The 17,520-nt window shown below is 52.8% G+C and overlaps 7 protein-coding genes across 7 annotated transcripts; 5 read left to right on the top strand and 2 right to left on the bottom strand.

Annotated features, from left to right (window-relative positions):
* Nucleotides 1–131: 131 nt before the first annotated feature.
* MYCGRDRAFT_96903 (uncharacterized protein) lies at nucleotides 132–616 on the top strand (the record flags this gene model as incomplete). Its single annotated transcript, XM_003848184.1, has 2 exons — nucleotides 132–257; nucleotides 311–616. The coding sequence occupies 2 exons, from the start codon at nucleotides 132–134 to the stop codon at nucleotides 614–616; spliced, it is 432 nt and encodes a 143-aa protein (XP_003848232.1).
* Nucleotides 617–1,354: 738 nt separating this feature from the next.
* On the top strand, nucleotides 1,355–3,381 carry MYCGRDRAFT_96902 (uncharacterized protein; the record flags this gene model as incomplete). The annotated part of the gene is made up of 5 exons (XM_003848185.1): nucleotides 1,355–1,414; nucleotides 1,498–1,776; nucleotides 2,098–2,429; nucleotides 2,815–2,912; nucleotides 3,065–3,381. 5 exons carry the CDS (start codon nucleotides 1,355–1,357, stop codon nucleotides 3,379–3,381), a joined length of 1,086 nt encoding a protein of 361 aa, XP_003848233.1.
* Nucleotides 3,382–5,874: 2,493 nt separating this feature from the next.
* MYCGRDRAFT_96901 (uncharacterized protein) lies at nucleotides 5,875–6,279 on the top strand (the record flags this gene model as incomplete). The annotated part of the gene is made up of 1 exon (XM_003848186.1): nucleotides 5,875–6,279. One exon carries the CDS (start codon nucleotides 5,875–5,877, stop codon nucleotides 6,277–6,279), a length of 405 nt encoding a protein of 134 aa, XP_003848234.1.
* A 1,674-nt stretch (nucleotides 6,280–7,953) lies between these two features.
* Nucleotides 7,954–8,727, bottom strand: MYCGRDRAFT_106260 (uncharacterized protein; the record flags this gene model as incomplete). Its single annotated transcript, XM_003847810.1, has 4 exons — nucleotides 7,954–8,191; nucleotides 8,252–8,353; nucleotides 8,405–8,482; nucleotides 8,535–8,727. The coding sequence occupies 4 exons, from the start codon at nucleotides 8,617–8,619 to the stop codon at nucleotides 8,127–8,129; spliced, it is 330 nt and encodes a 109-aa protein (XP_003847858.1).
* Nucleotides 8,728–10,632: 1,905 nt separating this feature from the next.
* MYCGRDRAFT_106257 (uncharacterized protein) lies at nucleotides 10,633–11,230 on the top strand (the record flags this gene model as incomplete). The annotated part of the gene is made up of 1 exon (XM_003848187.1): nucleotides 10,633–11,230. One exon carries the CDS (start codon nucleotides 10,683–10,685, stop codon nucleotides 10,974–10,976), a length of 294 nt encoding a protein of 97 aa, XP_003848235.1.
* Nucleotides 11,231–11,379: 149 nt separating this feature from the next.
* On the bottom strand, nucleotides 11,380–15,284 carry MYCGRDRAFT_96900 (uncharacterized protein; the record flags this gene model as incomplete). Its single annotated transcript, XM_003847809.1, has 6 exons — nucleotides 11,380–12,715; nucleotides 12,991–13,049; nucleotides 13,263–13,332; nucleotides 13,464–14,012; nucleotides 14,432–14,707; nucleotides 14,824–15,284. The coding sequence occupies 6 exons, from the start codon at nucleotides 15,282–15,284 to the stop codon at nucleotides 11,380–11,382; spliced, it is 2,751 nt and encodes a 916-aa protein (XP_003847857.1).
* Nucleotides 15,285–15,670: 386 nt separating this feature from the next.
* MYCGRDRAFT_50851 (uncharacterized protein) lies at nucleotides 15,671–17,137 on the top strand (the record flags this gene model as incomplete). Its single annotated transcript, XM_003848188.1, has 3 exons — nucleotides 15,671–15,830; nucleotides 15,888–15,947; nucleotides 16,008–17,137. The coding sequence occupies 3 exons, from the start codon at nucleotides 15,671–15,673 to the stop codon at nucleotides 17,135–17,137; spliced, it is 1,350 nt and encodes a 449-aa protein (XP_003848236.1).
* Between the last annotated feature and the right edge of the window lie 383 nt (nucleotides 17,138–17,520).

Raw genomic sequence — 17,520 nt, 5'->3', positions numbered from 1 at the left:
ACTGGCCCACGCCGATCTTTGGGCAATTGTGTTGGGCCATCCGCTCCCGAAGTCGACCCGACGGCCAGCGGTTGTCCAATGTTTTGTCGTTTTGAAAAGTCTGCCTCTTACACCACAACATCACCATCAACATGTCAAAATTTTGCGAGACGTGTTACGAAATGGGTCACATGTGGTGGGAGGGGTGTCCCGGTCTGTGCTTCTGGTGTGATGAGGCTTTTGGTCACTGGACGGAGAAGTGTAGGACAGGCGACGATGTGTACACAAGGCGTACACACCGAAGCCGGTCGAAGAAGATCCGATTGCAGAGACCAAGGCGCAATTCGAGAAGGCTATGGCCATGACAAAGAAGCTTGCTGCAGTTCGCGGCTACGGCAAGAGACTCGCTCGGGCGGTGGCAAAGGCAGAACAAGAGGTGGAGGAGGAGAAAAAAATGAGGAAAGAGCAAGGTCAGCAGACGTTCCTTGTGAATGGAGAGGATCCATTCCCTGGCGTCCACGGTAAGGAACGCAGAAAGATGATCAAAGACCTGAAGTGGCAACAGAAGCGCGCTGCTCTCGCTGGCAAAGCTGCCAGCGAGCGAAAGGATACGGACATGAACGGTGCCAACAATTGAAGGTGACTTCAATGCTGCGTCAGTCGAGATTAGTGAGGTACTGGGCGAGGACGAGGCTGCTGGAGACGACTCCAACAACAACACTCGAGAGCAGGCAAACGGGGTGATTCCAGAGTAGAGAAGTGTGCAATGCTGAATACACTTGTTCTTTCTGCTGCTGTACTGTATTGTGTAAGTCCTGTAGATGATAGTATGTCGTTTGCATTTACCGGCTTCTCAAGGCTCTCATGTTTTAGGTCTTGTTACCGTCCATCGAACTTGTTGGGCCCCAACGACACTTAACAGAGAATTCGTCCGTTTGCACGCCACCTCGACTTACTGCATCTCATCCTCGACCATCTTGTCTCGACCATCCGAGCTCGATATCGTCATCTCGCCCACGGTGTCTCGACATTTCGATTCCCGACCACCCTATCTCGACCACACTATTTTGACCACGTCGTCTCACTCCTCTCGACTTCCCGCTTCACTGAATCTACTACGAGCACGATCCTTTCCACTTCACCTCCCACCTCACCTCCACGGGCACGATGGTATCTTACCGAGCCTCCGCGACCGCCTGCATGAAAACGAGCGCGATTCTGCCCTACCAGCTACCATCCGTATCCACGGGCACCAATTCACTATACCAATACGATCCACATCCACGAGTACGCCACCGGGCGTCGTCCACGAGCAACATAGCTACAAGGTCAGTCCTCCAGAACTAACGCGTACCACCACTTCCACGAAAACATCATGTCTTTCGACATGCTTAGACGGCACGACGGTCCCGAACATCCTACCTTACAAGAGCTGGTTTGAAAAGTCTGGCCCTTTTTTCGAATCCGTCTCGTCGAATTCATCCCACCTCTCACAACCACCGCCTTCGATTCACTTAGCCCAAACTTACTGTCACATTGCACTTGTTGTTACCGACGGACCTCAACCTCGCCGTCTCCGGTCCATCCACTGTCAAGTTCAACCTTACTGTCACAGTTAAGCGGTTCAACCTCACTGTCACAATCCTAGCCTTCGACCTCAGCACCGCCGTCTACGATCTCGACCGCACCGCCGCCGTCCAGCGACTCGACTTTACGGTCTCGATCGGTCGATCCTACCACACTGCTTCATACAGCATCTCCGCTCTGTCAAGTGCTACCATACCGCAGGTTCCATGCGTACGATTCCACTTCACCGACCACCGTTTACATCTACGAGCACGACCATAATCTTACTTCACCGACTACCCTTCACCTCCACGAGCACGATGGCCGATCCTACCGAACCGACTACTCGACCTCGCCGCCGCCGCCGCTGCCCACGATCTTCCGCCGTCTATCTCTGTCTCGATCCTCTTACTTCACACGAGCACGCGTTCATCAAGATGCGACTATCGTCCACCTCTAAAAGCACGAGTATTACCTTACTTCGCCAACTATCCTTCACCTCCGCGAGCATGATTCTACCTTACCCTACCGACGCGACCACACGTGTAATAGCACAAGCAAAAGCGCGAGCAAAAGCACGAGCAAAAGCACGAGCACAACCCGACTTCACCGACTATCCTTTACCTCCACGAGCACAATCCCACCAAAGCGACCACCCTCACTAAACTTCCGGGTCCAGTCGAGCACAATTGCACTTCGCCGACTACCCTTCATCTCCACGAGAGATTCTACCTTATCGGCCACCCTTCACCACACGAGCACAAGCACCCGCAGACCTTTACCGACGCGACCACACGAGCAAAAGCACGAGGACAATCCGACCTCGCCGACTACACTTCACCTCCACGAGCACGATCCTACCGAAGCGACCACCTTCACGCAACGTCCAGAACCAATTAGACTGGCACTCTTTTGGCTCTACACCTTAGCAATTCACCAGCACCGGCAGTCACTCCCCTCGAGCCACAAAGTCTTATCGTCGACACCAATTCCGCCCAATCGACTCGATGCTGAACGCCGCAATTCAGTCTCTTTGAATATGGCAAGGGCGATCTACGTCAGCCACGAGTACGCAACGTCACCGACATTGTCTTTGTGCAGCACTTCATGCGCTACCATGCCTCGTTTTGAGGACTGGGACAGGCTGCCACCGGAGCAGCGACTTACAATTAGTCGAGAGAGTCTCCGCAACAACCCTCACCGACGACTGCCGGCTATAGCACCTTCAACGAGTTGCTTTTGTGCTCGAAGATCATATTCCTGAAGCAGACCAGAACATCTTGGTCATACTATCCTCGACCATACCGTCCTCGACCATACTGTCCTCCTCGACCATACTGTCCTCCTCGACCATACCATCCTCGATCGTACGTTTGTTTATTATACCCTCTCCGATTGAATCACGATCCTACCAAATCGAGTTCTTAAGCTCACCGCCGCCGCCGCCCACGATCTCGATTACACCGCCGCGAACCGACTCTGTCTCCATCCTCTCACTACTGGCCTTCACCTTTTCCAGCCGTCTCTACAGCGATCGTCACACACTACGTCTTACCTCTTTTTACCTCGCTGGAGCGTCTCCGTCGTCTCGGCATTCCACCTTACTGTCTCTACGAGCACGATCCTGCCTGGCTAACCATGTCGTGTCTTCACGAGCGCGATGCTACACTAATCATCCTTCGCCTCTGCATTCGCAAGCACGAACGCAGCAACACGAGCACGAGCACGATCCTATTCCTACATTACCAACCACCGTCCATTGCGTCCTTAAGCATACCTGACCAACCTTTCCGGCCACAAGCACGACCCGACCTCGCCGACACACAAGCACGATAATAAGTTACGCGAGCCCTGTCCACTACGTCCACGAGCAACATGCTGCCTCCGAGAGGCGAAGTACTTACTCGGGCACCTGCGGCGTTGCTGGACTGTCTATACCATAAACCCACGTGTACAAGTAGTCGCTTCGACGGACTTCTATCCAGCACACCACAGCATACTAATAAGCTTTGTGGTCGTACTCACAGTAGCTCGACCTTACCGTCCTGTCGATCTCACCGTCCTGTCGATCTCACCGTCCTTTCGATTTTACCGTCTTGTCGACCTCACTATCCTTTCGATCTCACTATCCTTTCGACCTTACCAACCCGGCTCAATCGACACGCACAAGACTGCTATTCATCTCCGCCGTCTAGGTTACTCTTGCAACCACATTACATTATTAGAAGCTTCAAAACGTCTACAACACCCTACCTTTTTAGAATCGATATAGCTACGCCTTCCTAGCTAGCTAGCTAGTTAGCGATATGTGTTTGATTGCACTCGGTCTTTAATGCTGCCGTCTTTAATGCTGCCGTCTTTAATGCTGCTGTTTTTACAACGACGCTATAATCCTTAATGCTGCCGTCCTAAATGCTGCCGTCTTTAACCTGTCATTTCAAGCGCTATTGTGATGTATACCTACTCTAAATCTAATAAAGCCAAATCGAAGAGTGTATCGTGTTGGCCACCCTTTCAAATTTGTAGAGTAGTAGTCGGCGCTGTCGCTAAGCAAAACGCTATTAAAGTTCAAAATACCGAGCTTTAGTAGCACGAATTTGGGCGGAAAGGGGAGTCTTCGTACGAGTGCAGAACAAGTACCAAACACCGAGATTTTGCAGTTCCGAACAAGCTAAATCCAGCGAAGAGGTGTAATGTGTATACTTTCAAAGTTACAGAGTCGTACGATTTGCTGTTCTCGAGACATGTACTATTAAAGTTCGAAATACCGAGCATTTGTCGAGCCGAATCGTATCCAGTCTGCCTAGGCTAACTAGAGTAAGAGCGCCTAGATGTCCCTGTGAAAAAGTGGAAGAAATAGCCAAGGGGGTAAAAGAGGTAGAAAGTGTTTAATTGCTTGCTGTCGATTCTACGGACGTTTCTAACCCTTATATGCCCTTTACTAGCTATCAAGAAGCTTCTGTATACGCGTATACGTTAATTAGACGCGTAATCTATGACGTAGGACGCGTAATCGATGACGTAATCGTCGAAACTAGTAGAGAGATAGAGAAACAATTCGAAGAAGAAGAGTTTCCAGAATTTTCGACCAACGCCGGTACGATTTTGAGCTAGTCCCGATTGGGGCGCGCTAGACAGAGATTAGTCCCGATCGGGTAACCGCTAGTCCGAACCGGGTAAGGTGCGTCTGGAATCTTCGACCAACGCCGCTACGATTCCGCGCTAGTCCCAATCGGGTAAAAGATCGACGACCAACGCCGGTTCAGAAATCCACTAGTCCGAAAACGGCACCAACGCCCAACGCCTTCCGGAATTCAGCTTATTCTTAACAGTCCCCTTGCTTACCCGAGGCAGCCGCAACTAGACACGCGTAGCTTCCCTCCTAATTGCGAGCGATAGTAGTTAGGCAAGGTTTACAGAGGGCATATAAGGTTAGAACGGCTGTAGAATTAATAGACAAGTAATTAAACGATTTCTACCTATTTACTCTACTTTTCACAAAATCCAAGCTTCCGCGATTTTAAACAGACTAAATTGAGCGAAAAACAATAATGTATATACTTATAAACTTACAAATTCGTGCGGTTCGCCGTTAGCGAGATATGCACTATTATAGGTCGAAATATCGAGAATATTAAGTCGGGATATTAAGCTTTTGCAGGAATAAATTTATCGTCCATTTAAGCCAACTAGGATAAGAGCGCCTAGAGTGTCTTTCCGTTTAACCGAGTTAGCTACAACTACCTAATCTTATGCACTAGTCCTAAAGTCGAGCGCGCTAGACACTTGTCAAAGCTTAATTTGCTAAGAAGAAAAGCGCATCTCGAGACTAGACAGTCCCTCTTTCCTAGAAACGGTACTGCTGTCTCGCCGTTACCGCCGCCTAAAGATATCGCAGGGTTGTACGCTCTGCGTCTCGCGCCTTCTGCTTTATTCCTTTCTGTCTATTATTGTCGCAACAATAACTACTCCGCTATGCGAATGCATTTACAGCGCTGTCCTCCGTCTACCATCTATCTTAATGTTCTGCTTTAAGCCCTAACTGATGTGCTAAGAGGTCCAGCGGCATTAGGAGCAGCTGCCCAGCGGGCGCCTGTCCCGATTTAAAGGGGCTCGGCTATACGCTGTTGTGAAGATTTCTGGTTACGTGGAACCTGCGAGAAAGATGACACTTGTGCGAAAGGAACGCATCGCGCTCTGTTCCAGGTAGTGGCCTAGTCGCTGCAGCTCTTCGATGCCTTCGAAGCCGGAGTGTTGCCGTGGATAACGTGCATAAAGTACGTAGAGCTCTGGGCGAACAGCACTATAGGGCCCAATGAATAGTTGTTCATGGCTTGGATCACGCGGCCCAAGCGCAAGGCGCTGTCCAAAGAGGAGCACGAGGAGAAGAAGAAGCAGGCTGAGGAGGAGAAGCGAGCACAAGAGAAGAGGCGGCAGGACAGGGCAAGCGCTCCTGAACAGTCGACGACGATTGGCAAGGGGAAAGCGAAGGCGCCCATGCAGGAGAAACTCTCCGAGGAGGAGAAACTTTCCAACTGCAGAGCGTGGTTTGATAGTTGGAGAAAACGCGTCCTCGGTGGAAACCCGCAAGCGTTGGCGGCCTCAGAGGAGCGGGAGCAGAAAGGTTTTGGGCCGACGAAGGCGCACTTCAGACTGGCCTACGGTAAATGGGATGCGACGAAGCATTTCTCGGACAAGCCGCTGGGCAACGAGTGGAGTACCGTGGCGAGGTGATAACATTTTGTCTCTTGAATACTCAACCTGTACTGTTGCCAGTCTGGAGTGTGGCCGTCGTCGTCACGGAAAAGAGTGTAGTTGCGCCGCTCTGGAGCCACATCCAACATGGTAAACTTGCTCTTCATCGATGGCAGATCCGGTAGACGCTGCCTCTTGCTCCCGATAGTGTCTCTCCTTCAGCGCCTCTGCTCCGCCAACTTAACTGCCGCGTCGAGATTGTGTCGCGAAGACAAGCCGTCCAAGTATTCCTCCAGCCTCTCCGCAAATGTTTCGACTTCTCTGTCCATGTATTGGTCCACCCTCTTGCAGACGTCTCGTGGGGCGTGCGCACTAATGCCTCAAAGTCCTCATCGGCGTGGAAGCCTTGCAGCCAGCTCGTCAGGTTCTTCCAGTGAGGGTTCCCGTCTGTCGTGGCTTTGAGTCGCATAATCGGCTTGAGGTCTCCGCTTTCCCGGTACAGGCGTATACGCTGAGTTTCACATCCTCAAAACGCACAACATTGGTAGTGCTCCATATAGATCTTCCTGCAGGTAGCGAGCAGTGCCGGACGTTTGTAGCCACGTGAGTCTACTCGAATCCTCTCCAGTAACCGCATCAGAGCAAGTCAGTAGATTCGATCGAGCAACTCAGTAGGTAGAGCTAGTAAGCGTGAATTCTGTGGTGTCGGAGGCGAGTTCGTGATCTGCAGTCGAGCTGGTTTTGCGAAGGATGCTGTGGCTGACGGGACAGGGAATGTTGTGGCTAGGCGATCTTTGATGTCTTTGATCTCCGCCATGATGCTCACTTAATGTCATTGTATCGCCATGTAATGTGTTCGGACTCGGTGCGACTCTTGTTTGCGGAGGGGCGATGGCGAGTGATGGGCGCCATCGTGAGTGAGGTCGCGCAGGCGAATGTCGTGGAATTACGGCTTGGGTCTCAATTCGTGGTGTTGATACACCGACTTGTGACCTTTCTCGCCAACCAGCCAAGTGACCAGACTCCTTAAGCGACGACTGCGAAAAGAGGACACGACGACAACCGCGATGGCGCCGTGAGAGGGTAGAGATGAAGTTGCCGCCCGTGGACTTTCGGTACAGGTGAGGATAGTGCTGTTTGAGCTCTACAGCGGCGAATCTGGTCTCTAGCTTTAGCGCCTGGCCGCCTAGCACAAGGAATGCCATCTTTCGCCTGGATCTCCTTCCAAAGTTGTTCCCGCCAGAACCTGAAATTTCCGAAGCCAGCCAAGCCAGCCTGCGCCCGCGAAACCGTCCAAGCGGTTATCTTTCGACTCCCGATATGTTCTCGCTATATTGGAGGTCAAATATCAAAAAGATACAAATGAACTAGGACCACTGCCGCGCGCTTCTATTTCCTGGAGGCCGATCGACATTTCGACAAGAAAAATGGCAAAAAGATACATCTCTCTGACGGGGACTATTATCAATGTCAGTGGTAATCAAGACGGTGCATGCGAGCGCAAATACTCACATCGAACCCCGGTCTCCCGCGCTTGAGATCTGAGAGAATGACAAGCTGTGAAGACGTTAGCGTGAGAACGAAGCGTGGTGATTAGTCAGCACACGAACCGGAAATCATGACCACTAGACCATCAAAGATGTGCTTAATATTGGCTTGGTTGCCAGACAAGCCATATTTAATACTTAGAATTCCAGAGCGATTGGGCGTTAAGAAATATGGGCTATTCTAGGCACGCTTGAGCTGACGAGCTTCCTTCTCGACATCCTGCTTTATCGGCTGCCCCAAAACACACAGCTAAGAGGATCGATTTTGATGTAAGCGGACCTGAGACGATAGACGACCAGCTCTGCAGAAAGGCACTCCCGGTGAACCTCATCCTACCTCTATTTCTGACATCGACCTCCGGAACAAGTTCCTACACAGCAGTCGGAATCGACAGTACAGGGTACTAGAAAACTGCATTCAGCATATTACATTTTCGAGCTTGTCAGCCAATAGTTGTACTTACCACGGTTTCTGAGGCAATCCTGACACAAGGGCTCTCCATGTGGACCGAGATAGCACTTCTGCCCTCTCGGGCACCAATCACCGGCATTGCCCTCGCAGTTGTCTGCACGCTGTCAGTGATGTAGCGTTTGCCATATTGTATCATGCAACATACGATGACATCTGTTGCGCCCACGGTCATAGACGCATACCATCTGCAGACAGCACGTGGCTCCTCCAGCGCCACAATATGCTGTTGGTATGATTAGTACGATGGCGTGAAAGAGGACGATGGCCAGCATTACTTCCTACAAGAGGACACCGGGCGCTGACGGCGCCAATAGTGAGAGCTGCAGCGAGCACGCCGAGTAGAGTTTGCGTTGACTTCATGTTTGTCGGGATAGGGGCAGCTTGGAAGCGGCAAGGTATGGGTATGCAGGACCGCGATGTCAGACTCAGGGTGCGTTTACCTAGCGCTCGTTAATTGGTTATTGGTGATTTCCAGTTATTTGATAACGAGCCCTCGTTGTCGCTGCAATTAACAGCTTTTAAGTGAAGGCTGTCGTTATTGCGGTGGAGTCTCACGGAAGTCACCGGCTTGGCCATTGCTCACCTCATGTCGTGTGTATCTCGCGTTTCTCGTGTATTGCTGCAGTCTCATTGCTCTTCTCATTCACGCTCCAACATGGCCATAGATCCAGTGCAGTCTGCTGTTGTTGCCGGTGTGATGGCCACGCGTTAAAGGGCTCGCGAGTCGCGACATAGCTTCCGCACGGGCCACAATAACTGCAATTAATGGACCATGGAGTCCGTTAATACACAAACCTATAGGACGGCCATATACTAACTTGATATGGTCAGCGAGCAGCGACAGCGAGCTGATAAGCAATAACTGGAACTTCTTCGGATCATGGTAAGTGAACGAGTCGCAGAATGGCTCGTTATTTGCTCTTGGCGCTATATAACCTATTAACAGACCTTAGGTAAACGCACCCTCACAAGGAAGAGAGTGTAGGGAATCGCAAATTCAAATGACAAGATCGTGGCATTCCGCTAGTAAGATGGTGACGTGCCGCACGTGCGATCTCGCACAAGAATGGGAGAAGTCAGACTTGCATGGTATAGAAGCCCGAGCTCCACGTCCAGCTGACCCTCATCCTGGTTGCTCTTACGTAGGGACCAACCTCTCGAGAGTCGAGCCTCGAGGTCACTGGGTATACAGCTATACTCGTGCGTACGGGAAGACAACCACATTGACTCCTTCCTTGTTGAGCGTGTTGCTCATGCCCCGCAAATGGATAGCGTCCATGGCGAGCTTGAGGGCTCGGCAATGGAGCCGACAACCAGGAGGCCGAAAAGAGTGCCGATGAAGCGCATGTTTGGATGATCACGCAATGTCGGTTGTTTTGCGCTCGATGAGGGTGTAAAGGCCTGATACCGTGCGCTTGATGGAGTTGGAAAGCCTTGATGTTTTGTGGTCGTTGCTCTCGAAGACTTTGTTCGAAGAGAACGACTGCGGAGTGAAGGGTATTTATCATTTCTTGTCAGTACTCCGCGGCAGAACCATTGCCCGGGAGAGCTTTCGAGGCTGTCCGTCGATCGTGAGATCCCATGCCAAAACGCTGCGATCTCGCCGGGATGAGTCCGGGATAACGTTTTGCTAGAGGTCAGCAGCTATCGTCCAAACCAGGTTTATCGCTGCCAACTCCGGCGATCGCGGTGCTGAGGGCTTTTCGGGTCAAGTTTCGACTCGAACGCTGTCCAGCAGGTTGACGCATCGCAGTGCTACAACTCCTGGATCGATGTTATCCACTAATGGCCGTCCCGTGCGGTGTTCGCACAACGAGAAGCCGAGAAGGTCTCACAATTCGAACTGATTTTCCGCAGGGTCAGCTGATCATTCCAACGCAGGGCACCATTGCCGGCGGCCTTCTTTCGCAAGCCTGGACAATCAACGCAAATCCGATTGGCTCAAATAGTCTGCGCGGCTGTTGGGAATGATATCACTGCCGATTCCGCCACGCTCATGGCGGCAGACCTTACTGCAGTGTTCCCTGTGGAAATTCAACAATTGCGAGGCGGCAGGGTGAGGGGATTTCCGGCACGGAGAGTACGACTCCATCCGCAGCTGCGTTTCGTGCGACATCTCTTGGAACCCTCCCGCAGGAAAAATCGGACGAGAGGCATGCAGATGATGAGAGTGGAAGGTTCCCGCGAGAGATGTGAAGGTTGGATATAAGCAAGTCTGGGTATGTGTGCCTCAGGCCGTCCGAATGAGTAATGAAAAGCTTAGTCAGCTCGGTGCCGTCCTTGTCCACTTTCGATTTCCAATGAGGTGACTTCTTCCGACAGACCACCACCATCCGACGGTGGCCAAATAGACTCGGAAACATGTGCGAGAGCAGACCAGGCTCAGTCCGGCGCTTCGAAGATTCCACCAGACGTCTTATCGGATGACAGGTAGAGGTATGCAACTGGACGGAAGTACACCGGTCACCGCTTGGAGGAATATCTGTTGCACTCTGACTCGTGCTGGTCGGAACTGGCGGTGGACCAACAAAGCGGTCGCCTTGGTCCGAACGCCTGTCGCAAGAAGCAAGATTTGTGCACCTGCGGACGACAAGTTATGGCTCATCAAGCTCATACGAGTCCACTATACGGCCACCAAAGCTCGACTCAGCGCCCCGTGGGGTCCTTCCATCAATCACGAAGCAAGGACTTTCCTCGTTCTGGTCGCCGTGAACTGATCTTTGCCTGTCTTCGTTATTGAAATCACACTCCGACATTGCAAGACCAAGATCATCATAATAGATGCAGGGATCGTCCTTGCGGGCATCCGCGAAAGAATGTACTTGTAGACAACGCCCCGCCTGCTCCCGAAGCTCCGCCCCAAACAAGCGTACACACTTCCAGCAAATATGGCAGCTCACTTCTTCGCCATTTCGTTCTTCGCCGGACTTTGTGCCAGCAGCAGCGTGCCGCAATATTCGAGTCCTGGAAGGCTTACCGGCACAAACTTCGGGATTCCTTCTCGAAACGCTACCTACGATTATGTGGTGGCCGGCGGTGGAACAGCCGGATTGGTCGTGGCCGCGCGTCGGACAGCATGCATCGACAGAGATCTCGTCTGCAGAGCGACTCCGACATAGCTCAGGCGAGAGCGACGATGGGGAGCGATGGTATGGAACTTATCCGGGCCAGCATCTCGTTCACGGACATTGATCCGCCGACCAGCGTCCTTACTGCCGCCACAAACGCATCCGCGACCGTCCTAGCCTCACCCGAAGTGTAAGAATCTTGAAGACATCGCAGACTCAGATACAGCTCGTTAGGGTGCGCGGACTTGGTCAAAAGATCAAAGTCGTACGTCAATGCATGCTCGACTTCCGGCTCCGCGATCTGCAAATGACCTTCGTCGGCGATGGGCATACTATATGGGATTATCACGCCCTGATGCTGCACGAAGCTACTGTGCTGGTATCGATTCTTGAGCTCCGGCCAGTCGGTACATTTCGCCGCGATGGTGCTCGAGCCCAGGTGTGCGTGTGGAGCAGATTCCCACATTTGTCGCTGGACGAGGTCGACCAGGTCGGTCGAGTTCATAGAGTCGCGAAGCTGGATGCGCAATGGGATCTCGCTGACGCATGGACCAACAATACTGTCACTGCCGAGCATTTCCTCATCACGCCCATGCATGAGGCACAAGGACATGACGTCGGTCCGCTGAGAAAGAACACTGAGCACTAGGCTCCACGCGCTCTGTACGACGGAAGACATGGAGGCTTTGTACGGGCTGTCTGCTGGTCGCTGCAAGTAGATAGTTCGTGAGATGTGATGTTCAGCCGAGCTGTATGCAAGTCCAACATTGTTTCTTGTTGGCATGTCATTCATGCTTCGCAGACTTGTTGGCGACGAGCCGCGCAAAAGGGATTTCCAGTATGCTAGGGTCTCGGGCGATTGCCTGAGGAGCCTATCAGAAAGGTAGTTTGTGAAGCTTGGTCTCGGAGTGACAGGTCGGCCAAGGTAGATGCTGAGCAGATCTTCCAGCAGATGACCCAGCGAGATACCATCAAAAACGCCGTGATTGATGATGTGGACGACATCACGCCCGCAGCCCGAAGCGGTGTATACCGCAGCCAATAGGGGATGTCGGACGAAGTCATGCCTCGCTGACAATTCGTCAACGTCGTCCACTTTTGACAGTGAGTAGACTCGGGATCTCCACCGTGTATCTTCCGGAGGTAGAACGAATTGCAGGGGCAGTTTGTTGTCTTCTCGAATGAACGAGAGGCGCAACGCCCCAGTACTCTCTGCCCACCGATAGAGCGTCTGGAGAAGCCTCTCGGGGTCAGCCGTCGCTTGCAGAGTGAGATCAAATTTGTACAGAAGGCCTCGGTCCGAGCCAGATTTGCGTGGAAGATATTCAGCTTGGAAATCAGTGACTTCCAATTGACCATTGTCCGAGTGCCGCGATTGAATCTCATCACTGTCAGGGCAAAGAGCCCCCACTCTGGCTCCGGAATATGTCTGCAAAGCCCGAGTAGCGTCTCGCCGGACATGACTTCAGTGGCTGTCAAGCGTAAACCGGCCAATCTGGCGTCACGAACAAACATCACTGCAGACAACGAACCGCCTCCGAGCTCTGTCCAGCGACTGGAAGGCGGGATCCGACCTTTCGAGACTTTGAGAATGCGGCTGCAAAGAGATCGCAAGGTTTCGAAGTTGGAGCGCTCCACATCGGTTTGCCAGTCATGGTCTTACTCATTCAGCTCTTCTTTCTTCGCATCAGCGCCGTCTTCGGACGCTTGGTCCTGCTGCCACTGTTTCTCGTATCGTTGTTTCAGGCCTCGTCTGTCAAGCTTTCCCGTGGCAGTCTTTGGCATGCTCCGAACTATGATCACCTTGGTGGGGATCATCCACAGTGGAACGTCCTTCCGAAGACGGTCCGTAATGGTTCGATGGAGCCAAACTCTTCACTCTGATTTTCTCAGGTGATGTCGGCCAGGGTCTGACTCGAGCGAAATAATACGAACGCGACGAGTGTCCGCTGTGACTGTCTTTCGACCTGATCGACGACGACTTGCTCGATCTTGTCGCTCAGAGCTGCAATGATGTGATGTTCGATCTCCGCCGCCTCGACACGTTGACCGTTGACCTTAAGCTGCCTATCTTTTCGGCCGAACAAGAATAGCTCGCCATTCTGTTGATACTGGACCAGGTCTCCAGTTTATTACCATCTACGTCTATCGGCGCCGGCGCCAAACGGCACAGCCCATCGGGGCGTTGAGATGAACGCAGCTGCCGTTTTTCCTGGCTCGTCCAGATATTCGTGTGCAACGCTGTGACCTTCGAGAATAAGCTCGCCCATTGCTCCAACAGGCATCAGGCGATCGTGCTTCCACGGATCAGCTACCCAAAAGCCCAAACGGCTGTCAGACCCGATACTCCGGAAGTTTGCCGTCGATAAGGCCATTTCTGCGGTACTATTGGTCCCACATGCTTCACTCTGCCCGTACCCGTTCCGCATTCTGACGCGCCCCGAAGTCAGCCACTTCTCCGCTAGCGATCGTTGCATGGCCTCGCCGGCTGATACCACCGTTCGGATCGAGGGGACCTGGTCGGGATCTAGGACCTTGAGAACGGACGGCGTCAGACGCACGAAATCTGGCCTCAATCGCCGGATGGCGCCAGCGAGATTGTTCGTACGCTCTCCGGGCGACGGGATGCAGACCGTACCACCAGCGATGAGGGTGTGAAGTATGTCGAGGATGCACACGATGTAGCTGAAGGACGAATATTGAAAGACTCGCGTCGAATCCGTAATGTCAAGCTTGTGGGGCTCTCACCACAGGCTGTCACCCAGGCGTCGTGCTGGGCGACTATGGCCTTGGGACTGCCGCAACTGCCAGATGTGAAAATGTAAAAGGCGGGATCTTTTGGAGAAATGGGGGTATGCTCAATGATAGAAGGGCCCCCTAGTTGGCTTCCAGTGTCCACCAGGGAGAACTTCCCGCGTCCCTCGTTGACGATGACAGTCGACGCAAGTTTGCATGCCAATGCAGTATGATCCCTCGTCGTGATGATCTGCGAGACTGCTGTCTTCTCTGTCTGAATCCTCAGGCGTTGTGGTGGAAGCGCAAGGTCAAGTAACAAGAATGCAGCCCCAGCCTTGAGGGTGGCCAGAATTGCCACGGGGGCTCACTTTGACTTGTTCATGAGAATGCCAATCACACAGCCGCGTTGAATGTTGGCTTGGCGAAGAAGATGCGCGAGAGCGTCGGTCGCTTGTTCAAGGTCGCCGCGGGATAGCTCACCATCCCAAGCCTGTATCGCCTGTATCGCCAATTTGTCTGGATCGCGGAGAGCCACTTGCGACACACGATCGTGAACAGTACGAGAGTCCAATTGCTGCGCTGTGGAGTTCCAGCCGGTGATGAAATTGCGGTCGTGGTCGGTCAGGACGTCAAGATCTTGGAGTCTTGCTTCATGTGTGGATTGCCATATTTGGTGGAAGAACTCCAGAAAATGCCGGACATATAAGTCAACATGGAAGGCGTCGATGTAGTTGGCATCCGACCAGGCTGTAACTCGTACGGAGCCGCTGAAGTTCCACCTTCACGTTCGGCGAACAGCTGCAGCGGAATGCTACTCTTCCCGGTCGTGGTCGAGGTCCAATTGTCGAAGCAGCCCTGATCTCGCGGAACATGCACGAGCATACTGGGAGCTTCCATCGCATCATTCAGAAGCACGCCGACGTTCCGGATCGACCGCACAGCTTCAGCGAGAGTTGTGGTCACCCCCGCTTTGAGTACGTGAGAGAAACGCCGGCGGTCGGCCTTAGCCAGATGAGTGCTCACGAAGCACGGAGAGTCATCTCCAGTATAAGCCCAGATCAAGGCCGCAAAAGCAAGATCCAGGCATGTCTCGAAATCAATATCAGTCCAGTCCTGAGAAGAGGACCCGATTTCCGCGACGTGTGGGTGGGATGTCCATAAGCCAGTAGCAGCACTGTTCGAGCGGTCTCGCTGAGGAGGGAACAAGGATAATTCAGCCATGCTGACGGGTCGAAATGAATGCCTTGATTGGAGAGTGGCCAACCTCCGTGAGTTAGGACGCCTTTCTTACAAGTCAACGTCGAGCGCCCGCATTGCGTCTGTAAATGCCGCAGAGCTACGTGGTCGTGGTCATTCACCTGCGCTACACATTAGCATTGACAGTGATTGGAGGATCGCCGGCGAGTATTGTTCCAAAGGGGAAATTCCACGGTGCTTCAGAGTTCGGTACTTCATCATAGTACGTAGATCATCCCCGATTTTGGCGACGATCAGTGCAGCGATGATGAATCGTCCACCTGAACTGTAACCTGATGTGCAATAAAGGTCTTCGCCTCGCGCATGCTGATTCCGATTGCGAGCAAACTGTCTGCGTTCAGCCTCTTGCAATGTCTGAATGGAAGGCATCGAGGCTGTTCCGCAGCTCTCCGGTCTTCATCAAAACCACATGTGGGCTCGCCATTTTTTCGGACATCTTCTTCTATGGCCTGTTGCCTCCGATCTTACCGAGTATCCTTCGAGAAAGAGTGCACATCAGATCAGACCAAGGTATCGTCAGACGTCGAGCTTTGGCTTGTGAGAGCACAGTCTGACGCAGACGCATAGTACAGCTCTGGACCAGTTTGATGTTTGCAATCTACAGCATTGCCATTGTCGTTAGTTCACGTACGCTTGTCTCCCATGAACTCCCTGCAAATGCTTCGTACTGATGTATAGATCTCGCAGCGATAGCGGGACATTTCTCGGATGCCGGAAAGCGTCGCAAGCCCTTGTTCATCGGCGCACTTCTCTTTCAAGCTGCCGGCATCGCTCTCCTGACGGTTGGAACTTCGCTTGCGTGGTGGATCAGCGGTGTGATACTCGCCGGTCTATCATCTGGGGTGACCTGGACATCGAGTCTCGCGCTGGCCATCGATGTGACTGCGAAAGACAAGTTGGCGGAAGGTCTCGCTTTCATCAGCATCAGCCTGCAGTGTGGTTTGTTCGCGGGCACCGTTCTTGGCGGCGTGGTGTATCAGAAAGGCGGATACTACGCTGTATGGGCCATGTGCTATGCATTGATCGTGGTGGACGTAGCGTTGCGCATCGTAATGGTGGAGGCGCCAAGGATGCAGCCTGCACCCGCGACAGTTGAATGCTCGACGAACGACGTCGGGAGAACACGGTTGAAGCCAGCATCGACTGAGACCGCCCGATTAGTAAAAAGCGGGCGAAGGCTGCCGCCGACGCTGTTGCTATGGAGAAGTCCGAGATTCACGGCCACCATAGTTGGGACGCTACTCAACGCAACGATCTTGACGTCCTTTGATGGCGCTCTGACCATTCATTTGGAAGACGTCTTCGGCTATACTCCTCTGGACGTTGGACTGACATTCATGGCGCTTCTCGTCCCAATCTTCATGGCGCCTTTGGTTGGTCGCATCGCAGACCGGCACGGAGCTCGACCACTTCTCACGGCCAACTTGCTTCTCGGGACCATTCCGTTAGTGTGCCTGCGATATGTGAGCCACAACTCGATCGGTCAGAAAGTCCTGGTATGCGCACTGTTGTTCCTGGTCGGCTTGACCTGCGCCGGTAGATTGGGCATATATACGTCTCAAGTCAATCACGCCGTGCGGGACTTTGCGCAAAATCGACCGGGTCTACTCGATCCTGACAGAGCGATCGGGCAGGCACAGGGCGTCTGGAATGCCGCGTACTCCGCCGGATGCGGACTGGGACCAGTCTACAGCGGATTGATCCAAGACAGGGCTGGGTGGTCGACAGAAACATGGACTGTTGCATTGTTGGGGGTCTGTGCTGCCATTCTTGCATTCCTCTTCACCGACGGCTGGATCGGAAAGCGTACCAAGTAGTCAAGGCAATCGCGGATTGGTGATCGCTCGCTTGGAGTAGCGCCATGTCCGCTCTGCCTCATGTCTAGCCGACCATGAAGCTAAAGCAGACCTCGGATGGTAGTAGACAGTTCTCAAATCATGACAATGCAGGCGTCGACAGATTGCCGTACCTTACCTGTTCCCTCCAGATCTTGGCCGGTTTGACATGCCACGGTCGACGAGAGGCGCGCATATAGTTACCGTGCCACGATGCACAGCTGGTGGCGTGAGTTGAACCAGCGTACGGAAAGCAGTCGGTTGCCGCGCGTCGAGACGTACCTTGGCTATGCTCTGATTGAATGTCAGCAAAGCGCGCATCGCCACAATGGAAGATTCGACTCATGTCCTTCAACGGAGCTTGT

This window comes from Zymoseptoria tritici, chromosome 12, assembly GCF_000219625.1.
Source record: "Zymoseptoria tritici IPO323 chromosome 12, whole genome shotgun sequence".
NCBI classification, from domain to species: domain Eukaryota; kingdom Fungi; phylum Ascomycota; class Dothideomycetes; order Mycosphaerellales; family Mycosphaerellaceae; genus Zymoseptoria; species Zymoseptoria tritici.
Note: the sequence above shows the minus strand (reverse complement) of the source record. Positions and strands in the feature narration are given on the sequence as shown.